Genomic DNA, 24,751 nt, shown 5'->3' with positions numbered 1-24,751 from the left:
TCTGTACTTTTTTTCTATGGCCTTCACTGTGCAGCATAAATATTGTGATATTTTAATAGTTTGGACTTTTACATACACGGCAATATCAAATGTGTGGGGTTTTTTAAATGTTTAGGTTTGGTACAGAAAATCTTTTTTTTTTTTTACTTTTTAATATTTTTTTTTTCTACATCTTTATTTAGTGCTCACAAGGGACTTGAACCTATGATCATTTGATCGCTTGTACTACCATAATTTTTGGACTATAAGATGCACTTTTTAGAAAAAGAAAAAATCTTGCGAAAAAGTTTGTGCGTCTTATAGTCTGAAGTGAGGAGGGTCTAGCAGTGCCAGACTCCCCTCACCGCTGCTTTACTGATTGGCTTGAAAGCTAATAAAGTGCCTGACAGATCACTATGAGGGCTGTATACTCAGCACTGGGCAAGTGAGGAATCCAGCGGTACCTGCGGGAGAGGCGCTCATCTTCTATCCTGGAGGTCCTGATGCAGCAATGAAAGTGAAAGGTCTGCAGGACTTTTCATTATGTCATCAGCATGTGATCAGTGAGAGAAGCCAGACTCCTGGCTGGTATATATACACTATACAAAATGAGTAAGATTTCTGAAGCTGACTCTTTGTATGTACAGTAGTATGACTACAGCAGAGCTATGTGTACAGCAGTCCGAATGGAGCCTCTAGTGCAGATATGAATGAAGTCTAAAGAAAATAGAATAAAGCAGGATAAGCAGACACTAAAGAGAATATGGAGGAATCATGTGACAGGAGACACATTTAGGGCTTAGTCACACGGGCACATCGGCGCCCGTGTTACTGCAGGTAGAAGTTGGCCGCACTTCAGGACGGACGTCTCTCTGCAGCGCTCTTCATTGCCGGTCATGTGTTCTTCCTTCAGCGCTGTGGGGAGTCGGCCATCCTGAAGTAAGGCCGTCTTCTTCCTGCAGTAAGAGCTCAGTCACACGGGCGCATCGGCGCCCGTGTGACTAAGCCCTTATGTGGCTAGCTATATGTAATGCAGTACCTACAAGCGCTATGGCAGTTTGTTTCAAAGGTTAAAAAATGAGGACACGCTGAGCTTAACAGGAGCGGACTCTCAGCTAATAACTGGCTCTCCTACTATAGAGTTCCAAAAATGGAAGTTCTATTCTAAACCAACCTTGTAACATTGAACCTCGACTTCCAAAGACCATCGGGAAAGATTTTTTCTATCTTTTGTCTAAACCATAGGGTGTGCAGTACTTCAGTAAGGCTGGATTCACACGGGCGTATATCGGACAGGTTTGCATGCCCAGCCGATATACGCTGCCCTTCTGATGCATTGGTTTACAATGTATCAGTGCACTTGGGCATATTTCTGCGGCATAAAAGCTCCCAGCCGGCCAAGGTAGTGCATTTTGGCCGGGCGGTTTTACGCTGGCAGGCGGCTGCATAGCCTCCTAAGGGAGTCTATGACAGCTGCTGGACAAGGGAGGTGGGAGGGAGTTTTGGAGCGTGACTGCTAAACTCCCACCCCTTTCCTTGCTCCTCTCTGCCCCTTGCTGGCTGTTTGCAATGAGAGGGGGCGGAGCTTAGCTCCCTCCCATCCCACTGCTGGCTGTGACAAGGGGCAAAGAGGGGGCGGGAGCTTAGCACACTAGCTCCCACCCATTCCGCCTCCTCCCCTTGCAGAGAGTCGATGAGGGGGAGAACAGCTTAGCAAAGCTAAACTGTCTCTCCCCGCCCCAACGGCATTGCGGCAACGGTGTATATGCGCCGGTCCCATGCTGTCTGAATCGGCGCACAAGCGCTAGATTTGTTCGCCCGATCACCCGTTTTTACGTCACCGTCGGGCGAACATAAAAACGCATATGCCCGTGTGAATCCAGCCTAAGACTGACATCCGAGGTTTTGATCCATCTCTTCCCCTTTTACGATGTGAATCTAAATTGATTTATCTCACTAATAGTTTATTTCCTACAAACATCAACGAAGAGTTACTATTTACCGGCTTTTATAAACAGTAACATTACATTATATTAACCTATTATATAGGGAGGGGAGAAAAAAGAAAATAATTTCTTTTTTTTTTTGTCATTTCTCGGCATTTTCATAATACTGTTTATGGCCGCCTGCAGACGGCCGGGTTGGATCCTGCTGCGAGAATTCTCGCAGTGGCATGCGGTCCCTGTGCCACTGCAGAGGCCTGCGGCTTACCTGCTCCCGGCGCCTCCTCTCTGCACTGTGTGCAGGCTGCCGGACAGCAGGCGCATGTGCAGGGCAGAGCCGGCCTGTCACCACTGACATTTCTGTGCGGGCCTCTGCGAGAGCCGCACAAAAATGGGACATGCCGCGATTTGTTTTCCGTGTGTGTTTTCACGCGGACAAATCACGTCCATCTGCTTAGGATTGCATTATCTAATGCAATCCTATGCAGGCGGGCACTGGCGGAAATTCTTCGGAAAATCCCGCAGCGGAATTTCCGCCCGTGTTCAGGGGGTTTAAGTTTCAGATTTTAAGACCTGTCTTCAAGGCCTACTTGCCTCTTTGCTTGACATCACAGGAAAATCAAAAGAAATTAACCAAGACATCAGAAAAAGAATAGTGGACCTCCAAAATACATCCACAATACATTTTTAAAGACATGAAGGTACCACATGACAACCATACAGCCATCATACCGTTCGGGAAGGAAATCAATCCAAGAACAGCAGCAAACCAGCTTGTGAAGATGCTAGAGAAAACCGGTATAAAAGTATCTAGAGCTTAAGTCAGTGTTTCCCAACCTTTTCAGCCTTGGGGCACCGCATGGACATTTTTTTTACAGTGCAGCACCCCTACCAAACGGGGTGTGGCCAGGGGCGTGGTTAGGGTGTGGCTTATTATGACATGATTTTTACCTCCACTCTTATAAAAAGGACAGGGCTGTTTAAAAAACCACAGGGAATATCGCTGGGTGGGCTATTGATATACATTATATTAAAAATTAACATGCTGCCGAATTAAATCCCGCACCACATGTCAGTATCCGCACAGGTTTTGTGCAGATTGTTTCCACACCATGTGGATGACTTTCAAAATCTAATCCATTCTGCTGCTGCAACTACTATAAATTCCACAGCTAATCGGCCCCATATAGTAATAGTGCCCCCCACCCATGTTGGTGGCCCCTGTAGTAATAGCGACCCCCTATATTGCTGGCCCCAGTAGTAGTAGCGACTCTCTATATTGGTGGCCCCACTAGTAATAGCAACCTCCTATATTGGTGGCCCCACTAGTAAAAGCGAACCCCTATATTGGTGGCCCCGGTACTAAAAGCGACCCCCTATATTGGTTGCCCCGGTAGTAATGATGACCCCACAGTGGCCTCGGTAGTAGTCATTGCGGCCCCAGCAGTAATAGGTGACCCCTATTGCGGCCCTGGCAGTAATAGGTGACCACTATTGCAGCCCCGGCAGTAATAGGTAACACCTATTGTGGTCCCAGTAGAAATAGCGGCCCCCTATTGCGGCCCCAGTAGTAATAGCGAACCCTATTGCGCCCCTAGTAGTAATAGTGAAACCTATTGTGGCCCTAGTAGTGATAGCAAACCCTATTGCAGCCCCAGTAGTAATAGCGACCCCTATTGCAGCCCCAGTAGTAATAGCGACCCCTATTGCGGTCCCAGTAGTAATAGATACCCCTATTGCGGCCCCAGTAGTAATAGCGACCCCTATTGCTGCCCCAGTAGTAATAGTGACCCCAGTAGTTATAGCGACTCCTATTGCTGCCCCAGTAGTAATAGCGAACCCAGTAGTTACAGCGCCCCTATTGCTGCCCCAGTAGTAACAGCAACCCCAGTAATTACAGCGACCCCTATTGCTGCCCCAGTAGTAATAGCGACCCCTATTGCTGCCCCAGTAGTAATAGCGACCCCCTATATTGGTGGCCCCACTAGTAATAGCGACCCCCTGTATTGGTGGCCCCAGTAGTAATAGTGACCCCCTATATTGGTGGCCCCTGTAGTAAAAGCAACCCCGCTGTGTCTTCGCCACTGACAGCTGCGTCCCGCGCTCCCTGTGTCCCGGCCGCCAACTCTGTCCCTGCCACAGACAGCTGAGTCCCCCGCTCTGTGCACTCCTCACTGTGTCCCGGGCGCTGGCTCTGTCCCTGCCACTGACAGCTATGTCCCCGGCTTGGTGCACTCCTCACTGTGTCCCGGCCGCCGGCCCTGTCCCCGTCCCTGACAGCTGCGTCCCCTGCTTGGTGCGCTCTGCAGGACCATTCTCCGGGTGCTGCTGTTCTGCCTGACCGACTGCCGCGTGAGGACCTTGCCAAGGTGCTCCTGCCCGTGGCGCTTTGCTGCCCTTTGCCGATGAGTGAGATCTCAGTGCCGGACTGCACTTGAGAGGTGAGACACGCTGCCAGCAAATCAGAAGCTGGGGGCGTGACCCACTGTCAATACTGCCGCATTATGTCGCCACCCCTAACTCCCAGTGGCGACATAATACAACAGTACCAATGACGTGATATCCAGCCAAAGAGCCGCGGCACCCCTAGCAGCCTCTCGCAGCACCCTGGTTGGGAATCACTGGCATAAGTAAAGCATGTCCTATATCGGCAGGACCTGAAAGACCGCTGAGCAAGGAAGAAGCCATTGCTCCAAAACTGCCATAAAATGTCAGGTTACAGTTTACAACTGCACATGGGGACAAAGATCTTACTTTATGAAGAAATACCCGCTGGTCTGCCGAAGCAAGAACAGAACTGCTTGGCTATAATGACCATCATTATGTAAGGAAGAAAAAGGAGGAGGCTTTCAGGACAAAGAAAACCATCCCAGCCATGAAGCACAGGGCTGGCGATGTCATGTTGCGGGGTTGCTTTGCTGTATGAGGAACTGTTGCACTTCAAAAGAGGAAGGAAAATGATATCGAGATATTAAAGCACCATCTGAAGACATCAGCCAGGAAGTTGAAGCAAATGGATCTTCCAAGCATACTTCCAAAGTTGTGACAAAATATCTTGAATCTTCAGGAAGATTACTATTGATGACCAGAACAATTAGATGAATATCCTATTTCTCCTTTTATTTAGAATATTAACCCCTTCATGACCAATGACGTACCGGTACGTCATGGAGCGTCGGGGTATGTATGAAGAGAGGTTGCGTGGCAATCTCTCTTCATACAGTGCGGGCATCAGCTGTTTATAACAGCTGACACCCGCGGGCAATAGCCGCGCGGCCGATCGCGGCTATTAACCATTTAAATGCCGCTGTCAATTCTGACAGACGCATTTAAATCCCCCGAACGATGTTCGAGGGTCCCGCACGGCCCCTCCGCGGTGAGATCGGGGGAGCCATGTAGGTGTCATGGCAGTCGGGGGCCTAATGAAAGGCCCCAGGGCTGCCTTAACAGACTGCCTGTCAAGCCATCCCCATGGGGTGGCTTAATAGACTGCCTGTCAAAAAGCAGTAGGACGTAATGCTATAGCATTACGTCATACTGCAGGAGCGATCAAAGCATTGCATGTTAAAGTCCCCCAGGGGGACTTCAAAGTAATGTAAAAAAAAAAATCAATAAAGTTTTTTTTAATTGAAAAAAAAAAAGTTGTAAAAGTTTAAATCACCCCCCTTTTGCTATATTAAAAAATCTAAATAATAAATAAAAACTATGTATTTCGTGAACGTCGTCCGAAAAAAAATAAAGACCGCCAGAAATGCACTTTTTAAGTTACCCTGTCTCCTAGAAAAAACGCAATAAAAAGCGATCAAAAAGTCGTATGTATTCCAAATTGGTACTATCAGAAACTACAGGACATCCCGCAAAAAAATGAGCCCTTGCTCAACTATTGTCGACGGAAAAATAAAGTTATTGCGTCCACAAAATGACCGCAGAAAATAATTGAAAAAAATTAAATGCCTTTGAAAAAAAAAACTATACAAGTTTGGTATCGTAGTAATCGTACCGACCCATAGAATAAAGTTATCATGTCGTTTTTGTTGTCGTTTGTGCGCCGTAGAAACAAGACGCACTAAAAGATGGCGAAATGTCGTTTTTTTTAAATTTTACTCCACTAAGATTTTTTTAACAGTTTTTCTGTACATTATATGGTACTTTAAATAGCACCATTGAAAAATACAACTCGTCCCGCAAAAAACAAGCCCTCATACAGCGACGTTGATGGATAAATAAAGGAGTTACGATTTTTTTAAAGGGGGGAGGAAAAAACGAAAATGGAAAAAGAAAAAGGGCCGCGTCATTAAGGGGTTAAAATTTTAAATCCAGCTAATAAACGTGTTTATAGTACTACAGTTTGTAGTAATATTAAGTGATAAGTATGAGCAATAAATATTAAATATGCGCACCTGTGTGTCTGAACTGGTTGCACGAAACTACACATGTGAGTGCATATGGAATGGTAATTTATGCATATTCCATATGCAAAGTTTGTTTTGCTTATCTCTTCCTCATCCTACTAGTTCAAGATAAGTAAAGCATTGTGTTCTCTATACTGTATATAAATTACAATAATCTGTGAATTATAAAATAATGATCACAGCTGAGCTTTGAGTAGGCTCCGCTCTTCCCTTGTACCTGTTGTAGAGGACTGGCAGTTCTTCTCTTAATTCTTTGTTCAAATCTTCAAATATCATCTGTGCTTTATTAAACTCTTCTTCCGCCTAAACAAAATATTGATGTACTTCAATAACAGACCGAGACATTTAAATGGTGATATGATAGCCACTAGAATAGCGCTATATTCTGCATTTGGATAATTACATGTTTAAAAATAGGACTTTGCCGTTTACAACAATCTCTGTTGTCTAACATCACCTTCTCATCAGTTTCTAGTTCTTACAGAATCAGTAAGTTATTACCCGAACCCCAAATGGCTACTCAAAGTTTTTGGAACAATTTGAGGTATTGAGATAAACAGTGTTGGTTAAGGTCCATTTACAGGCAAAGATAAAATCTTTCAAATGACTGAAAAATTGAAAGGTTCAGCAATCTTTTTGCATAAAGTGTTAATGGTCACTAATGACCATTAACACTTTATCATGCTCATTTGCATGTAAAGGGGGCCTCCACGAGCTGTTTGCAGAGCCCAGCGTATAGCCTGGGCTCTGCACACAGCCGCATTGTTCTCTTCGGGGCTGCTGGCAGAATACAATGTAATCTCCCGTCTCCCATGGAGAAAACAGCGTGCGGACTGTTGAGAAATACTTTATCTCTCTGCGGCTGACCGATGGATTTTAAGCTCACCTTAAAATCATTGTTCAGACGAAAAGTGCACAATGCCAAAGTTTACACGTAAGGATTATCGCTCATTTGTGTCCGTTTAAACAAATTTTGAGTGATAATCGTTGTGTGTAAATGGGCCTTTAGAAACTCACAGATAATGGCTCCTTCACACAGGCGTATTGCAAAATATGGTCGCTCCTGCAAAAAAATTTTCCGCAGAGATCAAGTATATTTTGCACATGTGTCTGCGCAACTATTGCTAGTTCACATGGGCGGGGGAAACACCCCGCCTTGATTTAAAAGGCTATTAAGCCAAACAATGTGCCGGTTGTGCGGGTTTGTGTAGCGGTTTACGCATATGCGTGTGTACATATGTGCGCATTTGTGCACCTCCCAGAGACGTTAAAAAATCGCTGTATGTACTATTATTTTGCGTCCCTCGGAATGCATTGGCCATTGTTTTCAATGGGACAGTCAAACCCAATCCATGCCGTGTGATGTGCACACGAGTGTGATGTTTCGCATTGAAATCAATGGTAAACATTCGCTGATCCACTGACGCATTTAATACAAGCTCCAGAGGATCACGATTTCACTGAAGTGATGCAAGGCATTTTTGCATGAAAAATGCCTGGCATCCGCGGGTAAATCCACCTGGGAAAGCTTGATATCGGGCCGCTTTTCTCAGCCTGATTTTCTGCTCGTTCGTGTGCATGTAGCATCAGTGGGATGGCGCGTGGCCTATCATGGCCCAGCAAATTTACTATTAAGTTATGCCACAAACTGGCAAAGAGTATAGTGTAAACTAAAGCCAATTCAAAGCTCCATGCTGAGCCATGCGCATTTTGGTGCACAATTTACCGCCGCTTGGGGGCTAATTTCACTCATGTGAAATCACTCTTGCAAGCGCCTCCTAAAAATATAGACACATCTGAATACCGAGTTTCATATATGATGTTCCTGTGCACCTGAGGTATAGGGAGTAGAGATGAGTGAGCGTACTCGCTAAGGCAAATTACTCAAGTGAGTATTGCCATTTTCGAGTACATGCCCGCTCATGCCAAAAGATTTGGGGGCCGGCGGGGGTGAGCATGGGGGAGCGGGGGGAAGAGAGAGAGACCCCCCCCCCCATTCCACCCTGCTCTCCCCCGCCGGCCCCTGAATCTTTTGTCACGAGCGGGAATGTACTCGAAAATGGCAAAATGGCAATACTCGCTTATCTCTAATAATGAGTTCTAGTGAACTCTGTAAGATAAAAATAGTGTTCTTTGGGGCTCCTTCACACAGGAGTAGGCATTTTTGTGCATTCCTCAACACAAAGTATGTGCACTATGTGCAATGCTTTTTTGAGCACATATCAGCGTATTTTAATATACTTTTGTGCACGCAGGGCATGTTCATTTCCATGTGACAGACGAACACACATCGATTTAAATGGCTATTTAGCTCAATGAGTTCCAGATGTGTTCTTTTACAGAATTGTGCATCTCCCATAACTTTATATGGGGACCATTGGTGCGCAAATGTGCACAAAAATAGAGCAGTTCCTATTATTTTGTGCATGTGAAAAATGCGAGCACAAAGAAGGGAAAGAGAACAAACTCACTGAAATCAATGGGTTCAATTCTCTGCGTATTGCGCTTGCAAATAAACTTCTGTTGGCATATAATGGCAAGACAACTGTAAAAGGCAAAATGTTATGTCTAATTAGGCAAAGGCAGAGTTCATAGCCACACGATTGCAATTACTTGATCAGGCTTTATGAATTTTCATTAAATTTTCATTCAGTAATAGTCTGTGATCCATAGTGACTGACCAGCTTGGCTCTTACCTTCACAGTCTTTGCCTCATCTTTCTTCTTCGCACTTTGCAACGCCTCCAGGTGATGTCTTGCACTGTCATAATCCACCAGCTTTCTCTCCCGCTTAGCTATCCTTTCCTGGAAAGTTTGCAATACAACATAATACATCCAGACTAAATGCTGTGAAAACTTGTAGTAAATCTGGTGGTAAATGGAATATTCCTCTGCCGCATCCACTTTCCATATGAGTGGAGTATAAACAATAATGATAGTGTATCCCCAGTGAAAATTAAAAACTTAACACTGCTGCTGCAGACCGTTTCCTGATGCCTGGTTTAGAAATGACAATTATCGCTCAAAAGATGTCTTTTAAGCGACTTTTAAGCAATACTCGTTGTATGTATTTACAGGGCAAGGTGATCACTCAAATGGCAGTTTGATTGACAGTTTTGAGCAATCACTTTGCACTCTAAGCGGGGTAAGCAGAAGACAAGCAGGGCCACTTGTTTTCTGCATCCAGCTGTTCTCTTCTCGGAGCGCTCAGCTGTTATACAACTGAGTGCTCCAAGCGGGGTATGCAGAACACAGCTGGACCGCTGTGTTCTTCATACCTTGGCTATTCACATAGCGCTCAGCTGGTATACAGCTATGTGCTCCATGCGGAGTATGCAGAACACGGCTGGACCTCCTGTGTTCATGGAGCTGGATAACAGCTGAAACAATAGTATCAGCTGTATCCTGCTGTGAACTCCTGATAAGGCTGATCGTTCTTTCAGCATGCTGTAAGGAAACGATCAGCGACTCGTTAACGAAAACTGCACAATGTCAGTGCAGTTAGACCAAACGGTTCTCGCTTAAAAGACGGTTTTGAGTGATTTTTGAGCGAGAATCGTCGGGTCTAAATGGGCCTTAATTCACTAGCAAGAGATTGCCGTCATGTTAGGGTCCATTCGCGATGCAATTGCTCTGCACATCAGTGGTATAAATCAGTAGGTTACATCAGAGGCGTAACTTGAAGCTCCTGGGCCCCAATGCAGAACCTGTAACAGGGCCCTCAACTATAATGCTTTATTCATAGTACTGGGTGCCCTATATGGAGAAGAGAGGCCTTATGGGCCCCCTAAAGCTCCAGGGCCCGGGTGCAACTGCATCCCCTATAGTTACGCCAGTGGGTTACATATATCTTTGACAGATGTCTCTAATATATGGCCATGTTGGCATCTGTCACCCATAGGCCCCCATGTTAAAATGACGAATACAACATGGTCTATGTCTTTTCACTGAATGCCTCTGCGTGGAATAGGGTAATTTATTGTATTATTCTATTCCATTCAGTATAAAAGAAAAGGTATAACAACGTATACCAGTCTGCCAAAGGCCAAAAGGACACTTTTTTGGCAACTGCCGGGTGAATGGGACCCAAGGGATATATTTGGAGTGTATACTAGCACACCTAAACCAAACAGACACTGCAAACAAAGTATGAATACAGATAGAGTGGAGCTGCAGCCGGTCACAAACATGTTAGCTCACATCCACATTGCACACCCAGCCCATCCACCTTGTTAGTAAACTCCTACACACTGCGTGAATCCGTGGAGAGGCTGTTGCAATTACAGGGCTATAGTAAATGCAAATAATAATACACGATGAATGGAGTCACGATGAAAGTACATCCATTCACACTTGTGTATATACATTGCGTATAATAAGCACGTAAAAAAAGAACGCAACATGTTCTATTTTACTGCATACTACGCGTGATAGAGCCCTTTTGTTCTTTATGGGCACGTAATAAATGCTGTACATACACAATTACATTGTATTTGTGCTCTGTTTATACGCAATGTCGCTAAACAACAGAGCGGGAAATGAAAAAAAGAAGAGAGACTATGCATGACAGCGTGCGTGAAATGCGCAGTCAAAAATAGCTGTCATATGCAGCGATAGGCCGGCTCACACAGCGGTAAAACGCTACCATATACACGCAGCGCTTTACCACATGCTCATTGTCGGCCCGCCATTATTCATCCTCTACTGTACGGTTGAAATTATAAAACAACACATGATTGTATGTACTGAAATATTTTATGACTAGAGATGAGCGAACCTACTCGGCCACGCCCCTTTTTTCGCCCGAGCGCCGCGATTTTCGAGTACTTCTGTACTCTGGCGAAAATATTCGGGGGGCGCGGTGGGTGAGTGGGGGGTTGCAGCGGGGAGTGGGGGGGGGGGTAGAGGGAGAGAGAGAGGGCTCCCCCGTGTTCCCCGCTGCTACCCCCCGCTCCACCACGCCGCCCCTCGGCGCCCCCCGAATCTTTTCACCCGAGTACGGATTGGGTTGCTCATCTCTATTTATGACTTTTCCGAATTTATTTATATTTTTAGAAACATTATTTTCTCATTCCGTGCTCTATCATATCACCTTCATTTCAGGGAACTGAGACATGTAATTCTCCATGATGTGGACGGCCTGGTCAGCTAATTTTTCCTCGTAATCGCTCCAGAGAAGGTCATTATTCTAAAAACAAATCACAAAAGGGCTTTAGTTTACATGAAAGCAAAAAGACTTGCACAAGTGAAAATGAACTAATTAGATGATAGCTCTAAGAATGAAATGGATCCCAACATACATTCTCTACTCTGCTGTAGGGGGATAAGGACCGCAACCTACAGCTCATTACAGCCGGCCAATAGTGGCATTGTGCACACCATTGTTAGGGCTTATTCACACGAGCGTACATCGGCTGTGCTTTCACGCCCGGCCGATATACGCTGCTGGTTTACAATGCATCAGTTTTCATGGGCGTATTACCATGGCGTAAAAGCGCCCGGCTGGCCAAGATAGTGCATACGAGCGCATTTCGGCTGGGCGTTATTACGCCAGCCAGGAAAGATAGTTCACGAACTATCTTCCTGTCTGGAATATGTCGACCGCTGCCATAGACTTCTATGGGGGCCTATGGGAGCTGCTGGAGAAGGGAGGTGGGATCTGGCACTGTCATCAGTTTTATTGTTCTGCTCCCATAACTGTGTAGAACAACACAAAGAAAAAATGGCGGATTAAATGAGACCTTAATTTGGTGGAAAAAAGTGTGACAATTTTTTGCGCTATTCACAAATACACCGGAGGCATTTACCTTTACAATCGCATTTAGGCCATCACATCCGCCCCAGTCTGGTTTGTAGATAGCTTGAAGTGTTTCTGATAATCTCTTAGAACTTTCATGCATGGCTGAAAATAAATTCATGACATGTACAGGTTATACTCTCTACAATTTGTAGCAAGTCTCAGAAATTACATAAATTCATGTAAATATATCAACATAAATATTTAAATAAATATCCTGGTGACGGAGAACGATGGTCCTGATGTATTTGACCTGCTGTTTAGCAAATAGCACAGACAGAAGATTCTTTAGTAAGGGGGTAGTGCTCTCTAGACAGGTCTCCAACAACGGTAAGTTGATCTCATGGTGTCCCAGTGCTGAAATCCATAGTGAACAGCCGTAAACCGCGGGAGGAACCTCATAAGTAGTCTGCCATCCCCTTACTACATTAGTGAAGGAAGAATGAGGATCCCACTTAGTGACCAGTTGGAGGTTCTGATATGCTCTGAACAGCAGAAAGGAAGGATTCATCGATTTGTGCTGCTAATGCCAAATCCAAACCCTCCCATCAGCATGGTACAACAGAAATCTGGATTTATCAGACTAGGCAATGTTTTCCCTCTGTTCACTGATCCAATTTTTGCGCTATTTTGCCTTCTGTAGTCTTGCCTTTCTATTTCTCTTAGACAGAGATGGTACTCAAACTGATCAGCTAATCTATAATCATGAAACAAGCTTAAAGCTGAAACTTGCACCTTAAGGGTGTTCATACTAAGACCCTTTCCTAAACCTGCTTGCCAAAAACTAAGGACGAGTGGAATATCAGGTCCCTATAGGGGATCTAAAAGCTGTCCATAATCCTAAATAGATAACTCAGATAACTGCCTTTCTACTTGGAAGCATTGTAGTAATAACTGATTCAGACAGGCTTCTTTGCCTTAAAATCACCCTTTCAGCATCCAGGCTATGAAGTGGAGGTTTGACACCTGGGGATGAAGAACTGGGCCCTGGGAAAACAGGTCTTTCTGAGAGGGAAGAATCCAAGGCTGATCTATGGACATCATTCTTAGACAAGTGAACCAGGACCATCTGAGTCAGAATGTAGCAATTAATATCAACCAAGCTCTCTCTTCCTTGATCATCTACAATACTTTTGGGATAAGGCGAGGTGGAAGCAGCGTATCCCTTCTCCACTTTCCATGACTGAGAAAGGGTTTATAATCCTCTGGGATGGTCTGATGGGTGAAGGTAGAAAAACCTTCGAACTTTGTTATTCTCCGTGTTAGCAAGCAGATGTATTGTCTATCAAGTTGAGAATATCCTGGTTCAGTGTCCATTCGGACTACCTGAGTTTAAACCTGCTCAGAAAGTCTGCTACTTGATTCTCCTGGCTAATCAAAGACTCCAACCAGGTTCTACCCTGCTTGTTAATATAAGAAACCACTGTTATGTCGTTTAAAGAAATTCTTACATTTCTGAGGCTGATCTGGGGGAGAAACATTTTAGGGCAAGATAAATTGCCAGAATTTCTGTGAAATTTGAAGAGAAGGATTGACTGTTCTTCCACTGACTCTGATGGAGAAAATCCAGACTATGTGCTCCCCATCCGCATGAATTGTCATCCGTTATTATGCATACTGGATGAGTTCTGGATCAAGGGACTCAAGAAAGGAGGTGAGAAGGATTGCGCCTCAGTTCCCAGAGAATGTTTTACTGAAGGGAGTATGACTGGAATTGAGTCCACTTCAGCGCCGATATACAGGATGTCATCAGGTCTAGGACTGACATAGCCTCCCTGAGGGAACACAGACATTAGTTGTTAGGAGTCTAAAAGGACTCCTAGGAAAATACATCTGTTTGAGGGAACTAGTCTGGATTTCTCCAGATTTATGTTCCATCCTAGCTTCCTGACTATCGAAAAAACTGTCCGGAGATCTTTGGTCAACTGATTCACAGAATTTGCCACCACAAAAAAATCGTCCAAGTAAGGGATCAAAAGAATGTCCTTCCTTATGAAAGATTACATTTCTGCTATTATCTTGGAGAAGATTCTCGGGACCTGGGAAATGCCGAAGCATAGTGCCCTGTATTAGAGATGAACTCATATGTTCTGAAGAAAAACTGCAACTCTCAGATAATGCTGATGAACAGGATACATTGATACATGGTAATAAGCATCCTCTGAGATCTATTGGTGCCATAAAACAGCCCAGAATGAGAACATTTATGGTAGAGGATATTAACTCCATTTAGAATTTTTTGAAGGTGAGGAAAAGATTTAATTTTTTAAGCGTATTATCATTCTGAATGAACTGTTTGATTCCTTGACGAGAAAACGGGGAGAATAGAAGCCTTTTTCTTGTTCTAAAAGAGGAATTGGAATAAGAACTTCTTTCTTGATTAGTAAATCTACCTTCTTTTCTAAGGGAGCTTGCTTTGTAGCATTTTTAATGATGTTTGTGAAGAAACTTGTCTAGGGGAAGAGATTTAAATTGTATGTGAAGACCTGGTTTTATGATGTCTAAAACCCAGGTTCCTTCAAGAATCTCTTCCCAGGCAGTTCCATTGCTTCTCTGGCGTTATTTTTGAGGATCCTGATTTCTTGTGTCCCCTTGGGGTTTAAATGTAAACCCCTTGGAACCCTTAGGAATTTTGATCTCTATTCCTATTTGTCTATGCGGGCAAAATAAATTCGAAGACCTAAAGGGCACTAGAACACCTTCCTTCTAATCAGAAGCCTTCTCCAGAAGGTCATCCAAAGGAGAGCCAAATAAATATTCCTCTGAATATGGGATGGCACAATGTCTTATTTTTGGAGGCTAAATCATCTTTCTAGGTTTTGAGCAACAAAGCCCTCCTGGCAGAATTTGATAGGACAGTTACTCTAGCCAAGAGCCTAGTAGCATCAGCTAAAAAATCTATTGCTGATAATAAGGACGGAAGAGAGGATAACAGCTGCTCTCTAAGGGTCTTGTCTTTGATTCTATCCTCAAGTTGAACTACCCAAACTTTAAGAGAATGGGCAACACAAGTTGCCAAAATGCCTGGCCTGAAAGTCGATGTCGAGGTTTCCCAAGCCTTTTTCAAATAACTATCTGCTTTGCGGTCAAGGGCATTAGGGAGTGAACCTAAATCCTTGAACTGTAAAGTGTTCTTTTTAACCATTTTAGCAACTGGGGCAATTACCTTAGGAGACCTGTCCTATGTGGATGAGTCCTCTTCCGTAAACGGGTATTTATGTTTTATTATTTTAATGACAATTAACTTCCTATCTGAATTCTTTCACTCACTTTTGATGAGGGGTGTAATATGTTTATTAATTGGGGAGGAAGCTTGAGATCTGAGACCTAATCCCTCAAACATCACATCTTCCATCTTTAATGTGCATAGCAGCTCTAACAGGTCTAACAAGACATTCAGAATCCTCCACAGAGAATAAGGGTTTACCAAACAGTTCCTCCGAACAAGAGGATGCAGAAAAACATAACTCCCCACATTCTTGATCTACAAGAATAATCAGTCCGACTTGTATTTTGCAATGAGAGGGAGGATCAGGATGAGTGTGCTTGAAGTATCTAAAGGAATCTTTAACCTCTTCATGTACAATATCTCTAATGGAAAGAAGGAATGAGGGGGATTCATTGGTAATAACATTTTTCTGTGTAGGATTGAAATAACAATTTCGGATAAGACGAAGAAAGCTTCTTTTTTCAAATAGGGCACTCTCAATTCTTAGTTTTAGCAGTTGCCTTCCTACCCTCCTTAACCTAGAAAAATATAGGAAAACAAGTAACCAGAAAAGGAAGAATTACCACTCAGATGTATAACACACTATACCGGGCTGGTAGGGGGAGATCTATTTTTATCAGGGTGTCCTGATCCCTCTCCACTTTCAGATATAGCGGAGAAAAGATGCAAAATTTGGTTTGACAGGTATATAATAAAGTAGTGGTTCGGATGCCAAAACCCCCCACTGGAATGTGTGTTCCTCTACTCCTAGAAATGATGCTAAGTCCATGAAAGAAAGAAAACTGCACAGATAAATATAAAACGGTGACAGAACCAAAACGCCCCTTCCCCCCGCAAGTGCGCTAGGAGAAGGCTGCATATATTCAAAATGGGCTCTAACAAGATGGTGGTGCCCATGCAGAGAAGGCGCCTGAAGTGGCGCAGTGCCCTATGACTCAGCAAGATTGTGCCATATCAGAAATATACAGCACCACTAAAAGTGACTGCAGCACCTACCCCAAGATGGGGTACATCGGGATGACGCTATATCCTCACCAGTGCCATCCATCATCCCAAGCAATTCAGCAGCTTTTCCCCAGATCCTTGACATGCTCGTCAGCCATAGAGGATCAGATAAGAGGCATCCCTAAGGAGGCCATAGCTCAACTAAGACCTTGACCTGGAATTGTAATGGAGAAACAGACCTCAGGACTTGCAGCAAACTTAGGAACAGCCTCTAAACAAGACTTACGCCTTCAGGAACCACCAGAATGCTTTTGGGTACGTCCTGCAGACTAGGGTGTATCCACTTGATGTATGGACGGCACTCCTCAGAGATCCATCCACTGTGACAGGAAACATGAACTAAAGTAGGGAGAGGTTTGTCCCACTTTTATCTCCTCAGATTTCCTTCCGTCGGTAGAAGGTTATCTCCAGGAGAGCCCTCATGGGGGAGAAAGTAAAATTGTGGTAGTCCTATTCTGGTCCATATCGCGGATGAGAGAAGGACATGCAATGTCCACTGTCCTTGTAGACCAGAATCCGTGTGGGGTCAAATGCAAGTTGCACCCCACATATTCGGGCTCAACTCACATATGACCATCTGAATGTAGCCAAAGGCTGCCTGTCCACGGGCATTGCGGTATCCCGCCGCCCGGGAGCAGGAGCTGGCAGATGGATTTACGCTGTCAGCCTATCTGACAGATAGGCTGACCGCGGAGAATCGCGGTAAATTCGCAGCATGCTGTGAATTGCCACCCCCGAGTGGAGAATCGCAATGATTCTCCGCTCGTGGACAGGGGGAAGCGCTCTCCATAGCAACGCTATGGAGAGCTTTCACTGCGAGGAATGCAATTCAAACCCGCCCGTGGACAGGCAGCCTTACTTTTTAGATTTTCACACAAAAATACATTCTTTTGGCCGTCTATTCTTACATCATTCCAAATTGTAAAATAAGCATCCCTTGATGGCAATGGCAGGCATATAGTGAACCCTGCCTAGTGCAATATGTCCAATGTTAATGATATGATTCTAGTTTACAGATATTTCCTGAGAAATTGGCTTACCTTTCACGGCACTGAACGTCGCCTTTAAATCTTTATACAACCTGTTACCTTCATACTGAAATAAGATAAGCAATGAGACATCATAGGAAAACCAGTATTAAATCATATATTTTTTAAGTGATTGTACTAAGATTACAAGTTATTCCCCAACACAGAGAACCCCACGATCTTGGGAATGGGTGTCCTATGTTCCCCTTTGCCTGTCATTGCGCGAGTCGCTTCTCCCGCTGCATTGATGTCATACTGAATGCAGCGTTGGCCAAGCATGGGCATTTTGCATTCCATTAACTTCAATGGGGCTGACGGAAATAGCCGAGCGCAATCCCGGCAATCCCAGTGAAAGTGAACGGAACATTAACGCCATTGCAGTAACCCAGTGAGGAGGATGATCCCCGTTCTTAAGACCCCATCCAGAAAATTATTCCCTATGAGATGGATAAGGGATAATTTGGAATCTCGGTACAAATCCTTTAAGTGATGGCCAAAAAATTATTTCTAACAACCAATTTTGAAGGACCATCGTAAATTAACGATATTCTAATGAGTTATATGTCACCCCAAAAATACATTTGGAAAGATCTTAGTATATTACTACAGAAGACTGGACTTTTGGGAAGTAGAAATACCTTCTTGTGTATTACATGCTTGTTTTCTGTGGATTTACCTGCTGCTTGTTAAACTCATCAGCACACTGCTCAAACAGCTCATCCTTGGTTTCTATTGTTCTTCCCAACTTTTGTAGAATCTAAATATAAAAAAATACACTGATTATAATTTCTTTATATGCAAATCTGGAGTAAAAGGAAACGTTACATTTATTTTTTACATACCTGAGATGTAAAATTTCATGGCATTCCAATGAATGAATGTAATATTACCCCCCCCCCCCCCCAATTCATTGAGCAATAATCAGTTCATAGTAACAGTGTCGTATGATATCTTTCACTTATATTAATACATTGCATAGATTTGATAAGTGGTCAAAAGATTCAAGCTCAGAAATGTTCAGGTCATATGACCATAGGCAGAGGATTAACTATATGGTCATGTTCACATAGGGTGGATTTGCCATGGATTTTATGTGCGGACTGCCCGCACGGAATAACCGCAGCACCAGATATGCTGTGGATTTGGGGATTTCCATGCAAAACACCTGCGTTAAATCTGCCCAGTGTGAGCATACCCTAAGTGGAGCAGATACAGCAGTTTTCCTTGAGCCCTGGTGCCTTCAGGGTCTCAAAGCCCCTCTGCTTCATGAGAAGATACCAGGATTTTGAATGGCACATGATAGGTCAAGGGTCTTTTTATAGAGCTTCAAGTTACACATTTGACTGTAAGATGCATACACTTGTATTTTGATTGGAAATTTTTGTACCTTTTCTGGAAATGTAGAAGGCTATTGAACTTTTAACTATAAATCTTAGCATTGGCCCTATCAGAAGTGCTGATGGTGCTAGTAATACTGCTGGTAGTAGTACAAAAATTTCATTCAAAGGTGAAACAAAAACCCTGTCTATATTTATTTTCCATATTATATACACTATATATTACTCTTACTGTGAATAGATCTGAGGTTTAAAGGGATTCTGTGACCATCTGACTGCAATGAGGAGTCGGAAGTGTAATGGAAGGCGTCAATCCCATTGATTTCAAAGTAGGCTGGGGGATCAGTGGATTGGCAAGAATCCCGAACGGCTGAGTCCTGCTAATCAATTATTGATGACCTATCCTGAGGATAGATCATCAATAGTAAAAGCCTGGAAAACCCTTTTAAGGTGTGAGGCAGCCTACCCGATCTAATACTATGGGCGTAACTAATAGACTGTAAGCCTGCATTCCATGCTTGTGACACTGGCATCCTATATAAGCCTTATACATATGCAAATATAATATTAAATAGTCACTTCCGCAATGTATTGCAGGTGTGTGAGTGACTGTTCATGAATATTTTGTACCTGAGCTACCTCCCCCATATAGTATTTTGCCTTCTTGCATACTGCTGTGATTTGGTATTTGTACCTGCCTATGTATCAGTAATTTTTTTCCTGAGGGCACCCCAATTTAAAAAAGACATATGACATATGAGTTCAGAATTCTCCACAGAGAATAAGGGTTTACCACACAGCTCCTCCGAGCAAGAGGATACAGAAAAACATAACTCCCCACATTCTTGATCTACAAGAAGAATCAGTACAACTTGTATGTTGCAATTAGTATTTTCTGACTGTGTCACTGTTACAACTCAAACCCAAGAGCTCCTGTACGCCAGGCGATAGCTCTACCCGCTGAGCCATCCAGCCCTTTGGACAGATCCCCTGCATGACCTTAGCCTTATTCCCAGCTCCTGCAATCCCATCCCTATTTTACCTCCGCCATGTTCCTGATTGGACATGCTATAAAAGCCTGGCCCTTCCACTTCCTCTTTGCATGAGTATTGTGCTCGCTGGCTTTAGTCAATCTCTGTTACTAACTGCTCCTCTCTATACCATTGCTGTTACCCGTTACTGACTCCTGGTTACATCCTGACTATGCTACCTGCTTGCTCCCTGGTACTGCAACAGATACTTGCCCGTCACTGACCCCTGACCATTTGTTGACCATGCTATCTGTCCGCTCGGGTTACAACACGAGGCTCCGAATCCACTCCAGGTCATTACAGTCACATAAGTATTGCATTTACATGTAAGGTCCACTGCATTCCATTTGATGTACTACACCTCTCAGCATGTCCTCACCTTTGTTAAGGCCTCTACTTTAGCCCGCCCCTCCCCCCTCCCCCACACACACATTAGCCACATCCTCAAATGGCCACTTCCATCACCCTATGAAACGCTCTCCCAGGTTGATGTCTCTGTAAAAGGCATGCAAAACTTCCCTTGCTTGGCTCTCACAACGTAGAGAGGTTTGATGTATGCAGTCTGTATTGGTTGGGCCTCAATCATTTTTTTTTATTGTGTCCTCATTCTTCCCTGGTAAGGGTTGCTAATTACAGAATGTGTTATTGCAAAATTGCGCATCTAATTACCCAACATAGTATATTGTAAAGGCTTTGTGATTATTTTCAGAATTTCATCTGCATGGATCTGTAGTTATATAGTGAGTACACTTCCTGTTGTATGGCTCTTTTACACCTCTTACATTTAACAGGAAGGTAAAACCACAATAGTACATTTTCACACTTCTGTTTTGCTATATGAGATGGATGTAAGCAATGCAGTGTGACTTAGTCAGTACCCTAGTCAGTATTCAGTATATGATGATACTTAGGGTTGTTGGGTAAGGTCATGGGGTTAAACATATGGCAATGTGTCATCACTGCTTACTAAACCCATAGGAGTTGGTAAAAAGATAAAAACACTAGCTTTTTAAAAAATATATAAATTTTTTTTTTTACCAAAGTTTGTAATATAAACTATGTGGACAAAAGTATTTGGACACTGCATGTTTTTCAGAAAAAAGTTCTTTATTATTCTATTTAGTAACGTGTCAGCCCTCCTTTTGCTTGTATTACAGTGACAACACGTCGAGACATACTTTCCATAAGTTCTCTGTAAGTCTGGGCAGGAGACTTTCCTCGCCATTACTCTGCCAGGCTGTGAGAAGAGATTGTTGTGAGGATGGGCGTGGGTGGTGGTGTCGTACCCGTGACTCCAGTTCTTCCCACAAGTGCTCGATCGGATGAATGAATAGTTATTACAAGATGAGCAGCTTTTTATTTTACCCATGCCCTTCCCAGCATACCGTTCGGCAAACTCAGAATTTGCATATTTGCTGATTTTCTGCATTGTCCAAATACTTTTCTCCATATAGTGTACCTTATGTTAAAATTAAAGGGCTTGTCCCGCGAAACAAAGTTGGGGTATACACTTCTGTATGGCCATATTAATGCACTTTGTAATGTACATTGTGCATTAATTATGAGCCATACAGAAGTTATTCACTTACCTGTTCCGTTGCTAGCGTCCTCGTCTCCATGGTGCCGTCTAATTTTCAGTGTCTAATCGCCCGATTAGACGCGCTTGCGCAGTCCGGTCTTCTTCTTTTCTGAATGGGGCCGCTCGTGCCGGAGAGCGGCTCCTCGTAGCTCCGCCCCGTCACGTGCCGATTCCAGCCAATCAGGAGGCTGGAATCGGCAATGGACCGCACAGAAGACCTGCGGTCCACCGAGGGTGAAGATCCCGGCGGCCATCTTCACCAGGTAAGTAAGAAGTCACCGGAGAGCGGGGATTCAGGTAAGCACTATCTGGTTTTCTTTTTTAACCCCTGCATCGGGTTTGTCTCGCGCCGAACGGGGGGGGCTATTGAAAAAAAAAAAAACGTTTCGGCGCGGGACAACCCCTTTAAGTGCTTGAGAGTAGGTCACAGGTGTAGTAAGAACACTGCTTTACACAGAGATACAGTTGCAAGAAAAAGTTAATGAACTCCTTGGAATTATCTGTTTTTATGTATTGATTACTAATAAAATATTTCAGAGTGGGGATGCATATGAAAATGTATTTCGTATGGACAGGAGATCCTACACAGCCCATACAAGTGCATAGGGCTCATGCTGAGTATGAACACAGAGAAATAGAGCATGCTGCGATTTATTTATCTTGCGTATTGATACGCATTGTCCACATGCCGATGTGCGTGGATCTCAATGAAAGTCCATTGACTTTCATTGACTCCATTCACGGAGTATCACATGTCCGTGCAATGCACATGTGATACACAGTGAAAACATGGTCATGGACATGAGCCCTTATTCAGCATACTAAGTAAACATCCACAATGCAGGGAGAAAAGGTAAGTGAAATTAACTATTCCAAATCCAATTCTATCCGTCCAGTCATGTCTGACTCTTGGATACTCTGTAGGCCAGGCTTCTCTATTCCCTACGGCTGCTTTCAATTGCCTGATGTCCATTCCCGTGTCCTTCTTGATGGTGTCCAGCCAACGTGTCTTTTGTCTTCCCTGTTTCCTTTTACCACTGACCATTTCAAGTAGCATTTCTTTTTCCAGCAAATTCATCCTCATCACATGTCCAAAGTAAGTCAATCTCTGTCTCGTAATCTTCCCTTCCAAGGACCCCTCTGGGTTGATACAATCCAGGACATTTTGTTGGTGACCCTAGCTGTCCAGGGGATTACTTGTTAGCATTGGTCATGATCATTGTTCAGGTGAATTCCCATCTTCTCACTTTATTCTTTTAGCTTCAGGATCAGCATCTTCAGATGTTTCGCTGTCTCTGCTACCAGGGTCGTATTGTCTGTGTATCTTAGATTAATGATGGTTCTTCCACCTATTTTCAACCCAATACCCTAATCATTTAAAGTCCAGCCGCCTCATGAGCACTTCTGCATAGAGTTTGAAAAGAAAAGGAGAAAGAATGCATTCTTGTCTTATGACCTTTTTGATCTTGAACCATTCTGTATACCCATACCTGGTTCTCACTGTGGCTACTTGATTCCTGTAGTAGGACCTGTGATCAGGTGCGCTGGTATCCCTACCTCCCTTAGTGCTTTCCAAAGCTTATCATGCTTACCACAGTTGACAGCCTTGGTGTAATCGTTGAAACACAGGTAGAGCTTTTCTGATACTCTCTTGTCCTTTCCATGATCAACCTCAGGTTTGCGATGTGGTCATGGCTCCCCCTGGCCTTAAACAATCCGGCTTGACATCAGGAAATTCCTGGTCAAAAATGTTGCCCAAGCACTTCTGGATGATTTTCAGAAGCACCTTTCTGGCGTGAGTATTGGAGCGATCATTCTATAGTTTCCACAGTCCTGGTCTTTTCCAAACCTTTGGCCATATGCAGGTCCTCCAGATTGTCCGACATAGTGTTTCAAGTGCAGCTCTTGGGACTGGTTTAAGGAGCTTTTCAGGAATTCCATCGATGCCAAGTGATTTGCTGTTTGGCAGCAGTCTTATCGCCCTCTCCACTTCACTTTCTAGCAGGTCTGGTTCCAGATCCTCTTGGCCCTTGTTCCTCTGGGTAGTCACTGCTGGTGCCAGCGTGTAGTACTGTATAGTTTCTGTAATAAACTATAGATCCCCTTTAACAGAAATCACCTCCACCAAATATTTCCTGTACCTGTAAATAGGATTCACAGAAATATGAGGAGCAATTTTGGACCATTCCTCCTGCAAATATGTTTTATTTCATTAATATTTCTCCTTGCATGCACAACTCTCTTCAGGGCATGCCACAGCATCTCAATTGGGTTACAGTCAAGTCTCTGACTTGACCATTGCAAAACACATCTTCTTCTGAGCCCTTCTTAAGTTGATTAGCTTGTGTGCTTCAGGTCATTGTCCTGTTGAATCAACCAACTTTTCTGCAGCTTGAGGTCATTGACTGCTGCCCTTACATTCACCTTACATTCCACCATCTACTTATCCTTAATTGAGCCATATGCAAATAAATCAACATTTTTCCATTTTAAACTCATACTACCCACTCACAACTATCACTGAGGAGAAGAAGAAAAAAATTCAAACTAAAGGTACCTTTACATGGGACAACTATCGGCCAAATAATCATTCAAAAAAGCGAATTTAGATGGTAGTCATTCAGTGCAAACATGGCCACGGACAGGGTAAAGAATCACTAAATGTTTCGCTTCAGTGTCCCCCCCCCCCCCAAAAAAAAAAAATTGTTGCTGGTTGATCAAACGGTGTTTGGTGTAAAATTACAGTTGTTTATATCTGAACGACTTGTAAGGAATTTGCATGGAGATGGGAGGAATTGAGTTAAGCAGCAGCACGTGTGAAAAAGACTTGGGTATACTAATAGATCACTGACTGAACATGAGTCAACAGTGTGATACAGCAGCAAAAAAGGCAAACACAGTTCTGGGATGTAGTAACAGGAGCTTAAATCCCATAAGGTAATTATCCCCCTCTACGCTTCTTAAGTCAGATCCAATCTGGAATACTGTGTCCAGTTCTGGGCACTCCACTAAAAAAAAAAAAAAAAAAAAAAAAAAAAACATAAAGAAACTGGAGCAAGTTCAGAGAAGAGCTACCAGGATGGTGAGTGATCTGCCAACCATATCCTATGAGGAACGGTTAAAGGAACTGGGAATGTTTAGCTGGCAAAAAAAAAGGCTGAGCGGAGACTTAATAGCTGTCTACAAATATCTGAAGGGCTGTCACAGTGCAGAGGGATCAGCCCTATTCTCATTTGCCCAACAAAAGACTTGAAGCAATGGGATGAACCTGAAAGGGAGGAGACACAGATTAGATATTAGAAAAAACTTACTGACAGTGAGGGTGATGAATGAGTGGAACAGGTTACCACAGGAGGTTGCGAATTCTCCTTCAATAGAAGTCTTTCAACGGAGGCTGGACAGACATCTGACT

At 43.7% G+C, this 24,751-nt stretch overlaps 1 protein-coding gene across 1 annotated transcript in view; it reads right to left on the bottom strand.

Moving 5' to 3' along the window:
• Positions 1-24,751, bottom strand: part of BIN2 (bridging integrator 2) — a 56,091-nt gene that overhangs the window by 21,671 nt on the left and 9,669 nt on the right. The window contains exons 2-7 of the mRNA XM_066584367.1: positions 18,069-18,149; positions 17,405-17,459; positions 12,141-12,235; positions 11,426-11,521; positions 9,031-9,138; positions 6,552-6,637 (exon numbers count right to left, since the gene is read on the bottom strand). Of these exons, the coding sequence (XP_066440464.1) occupies positions 6,552-6,637; positions 9,031-9,138; positions 11,426-11,521; positions 12,141-12,235; positions 17,405-17,459; positions 18,069-18,149 (521 nt within the window). The remainder of the gene's footprint in view (positions 1-6,551; positions 6,638-9,030; positions 9,139-11,425; positions 11,522-12,140; positions 12,236-17,404; positions 17,460-18,068; positions 18,150-24,751) is intronic.

Source organism: Eleutherodactylus coqui, chromosome 1 (genome assembly GCF_035609145.1).
Source record: "Eleutherodactylus coqui strain aEleCoq1 chromosome 1, aEleCoq1.hap1, whole genome shotgun sequence".
In the NCBI taxonomy this organism is placed as follows: domain Eukaryota; kingdom Metazoa; phylum Chordata; class Amphibia; order Anura; family Eleutherodactylidae; genus Eleutherodactylus; species Eleutherodactylus coqui.
The sequence above is the reverse complement of the archived record's forward strand: the minus strand, read 5'-3'. Positions and strand labels throughout refer to the sequence as shown.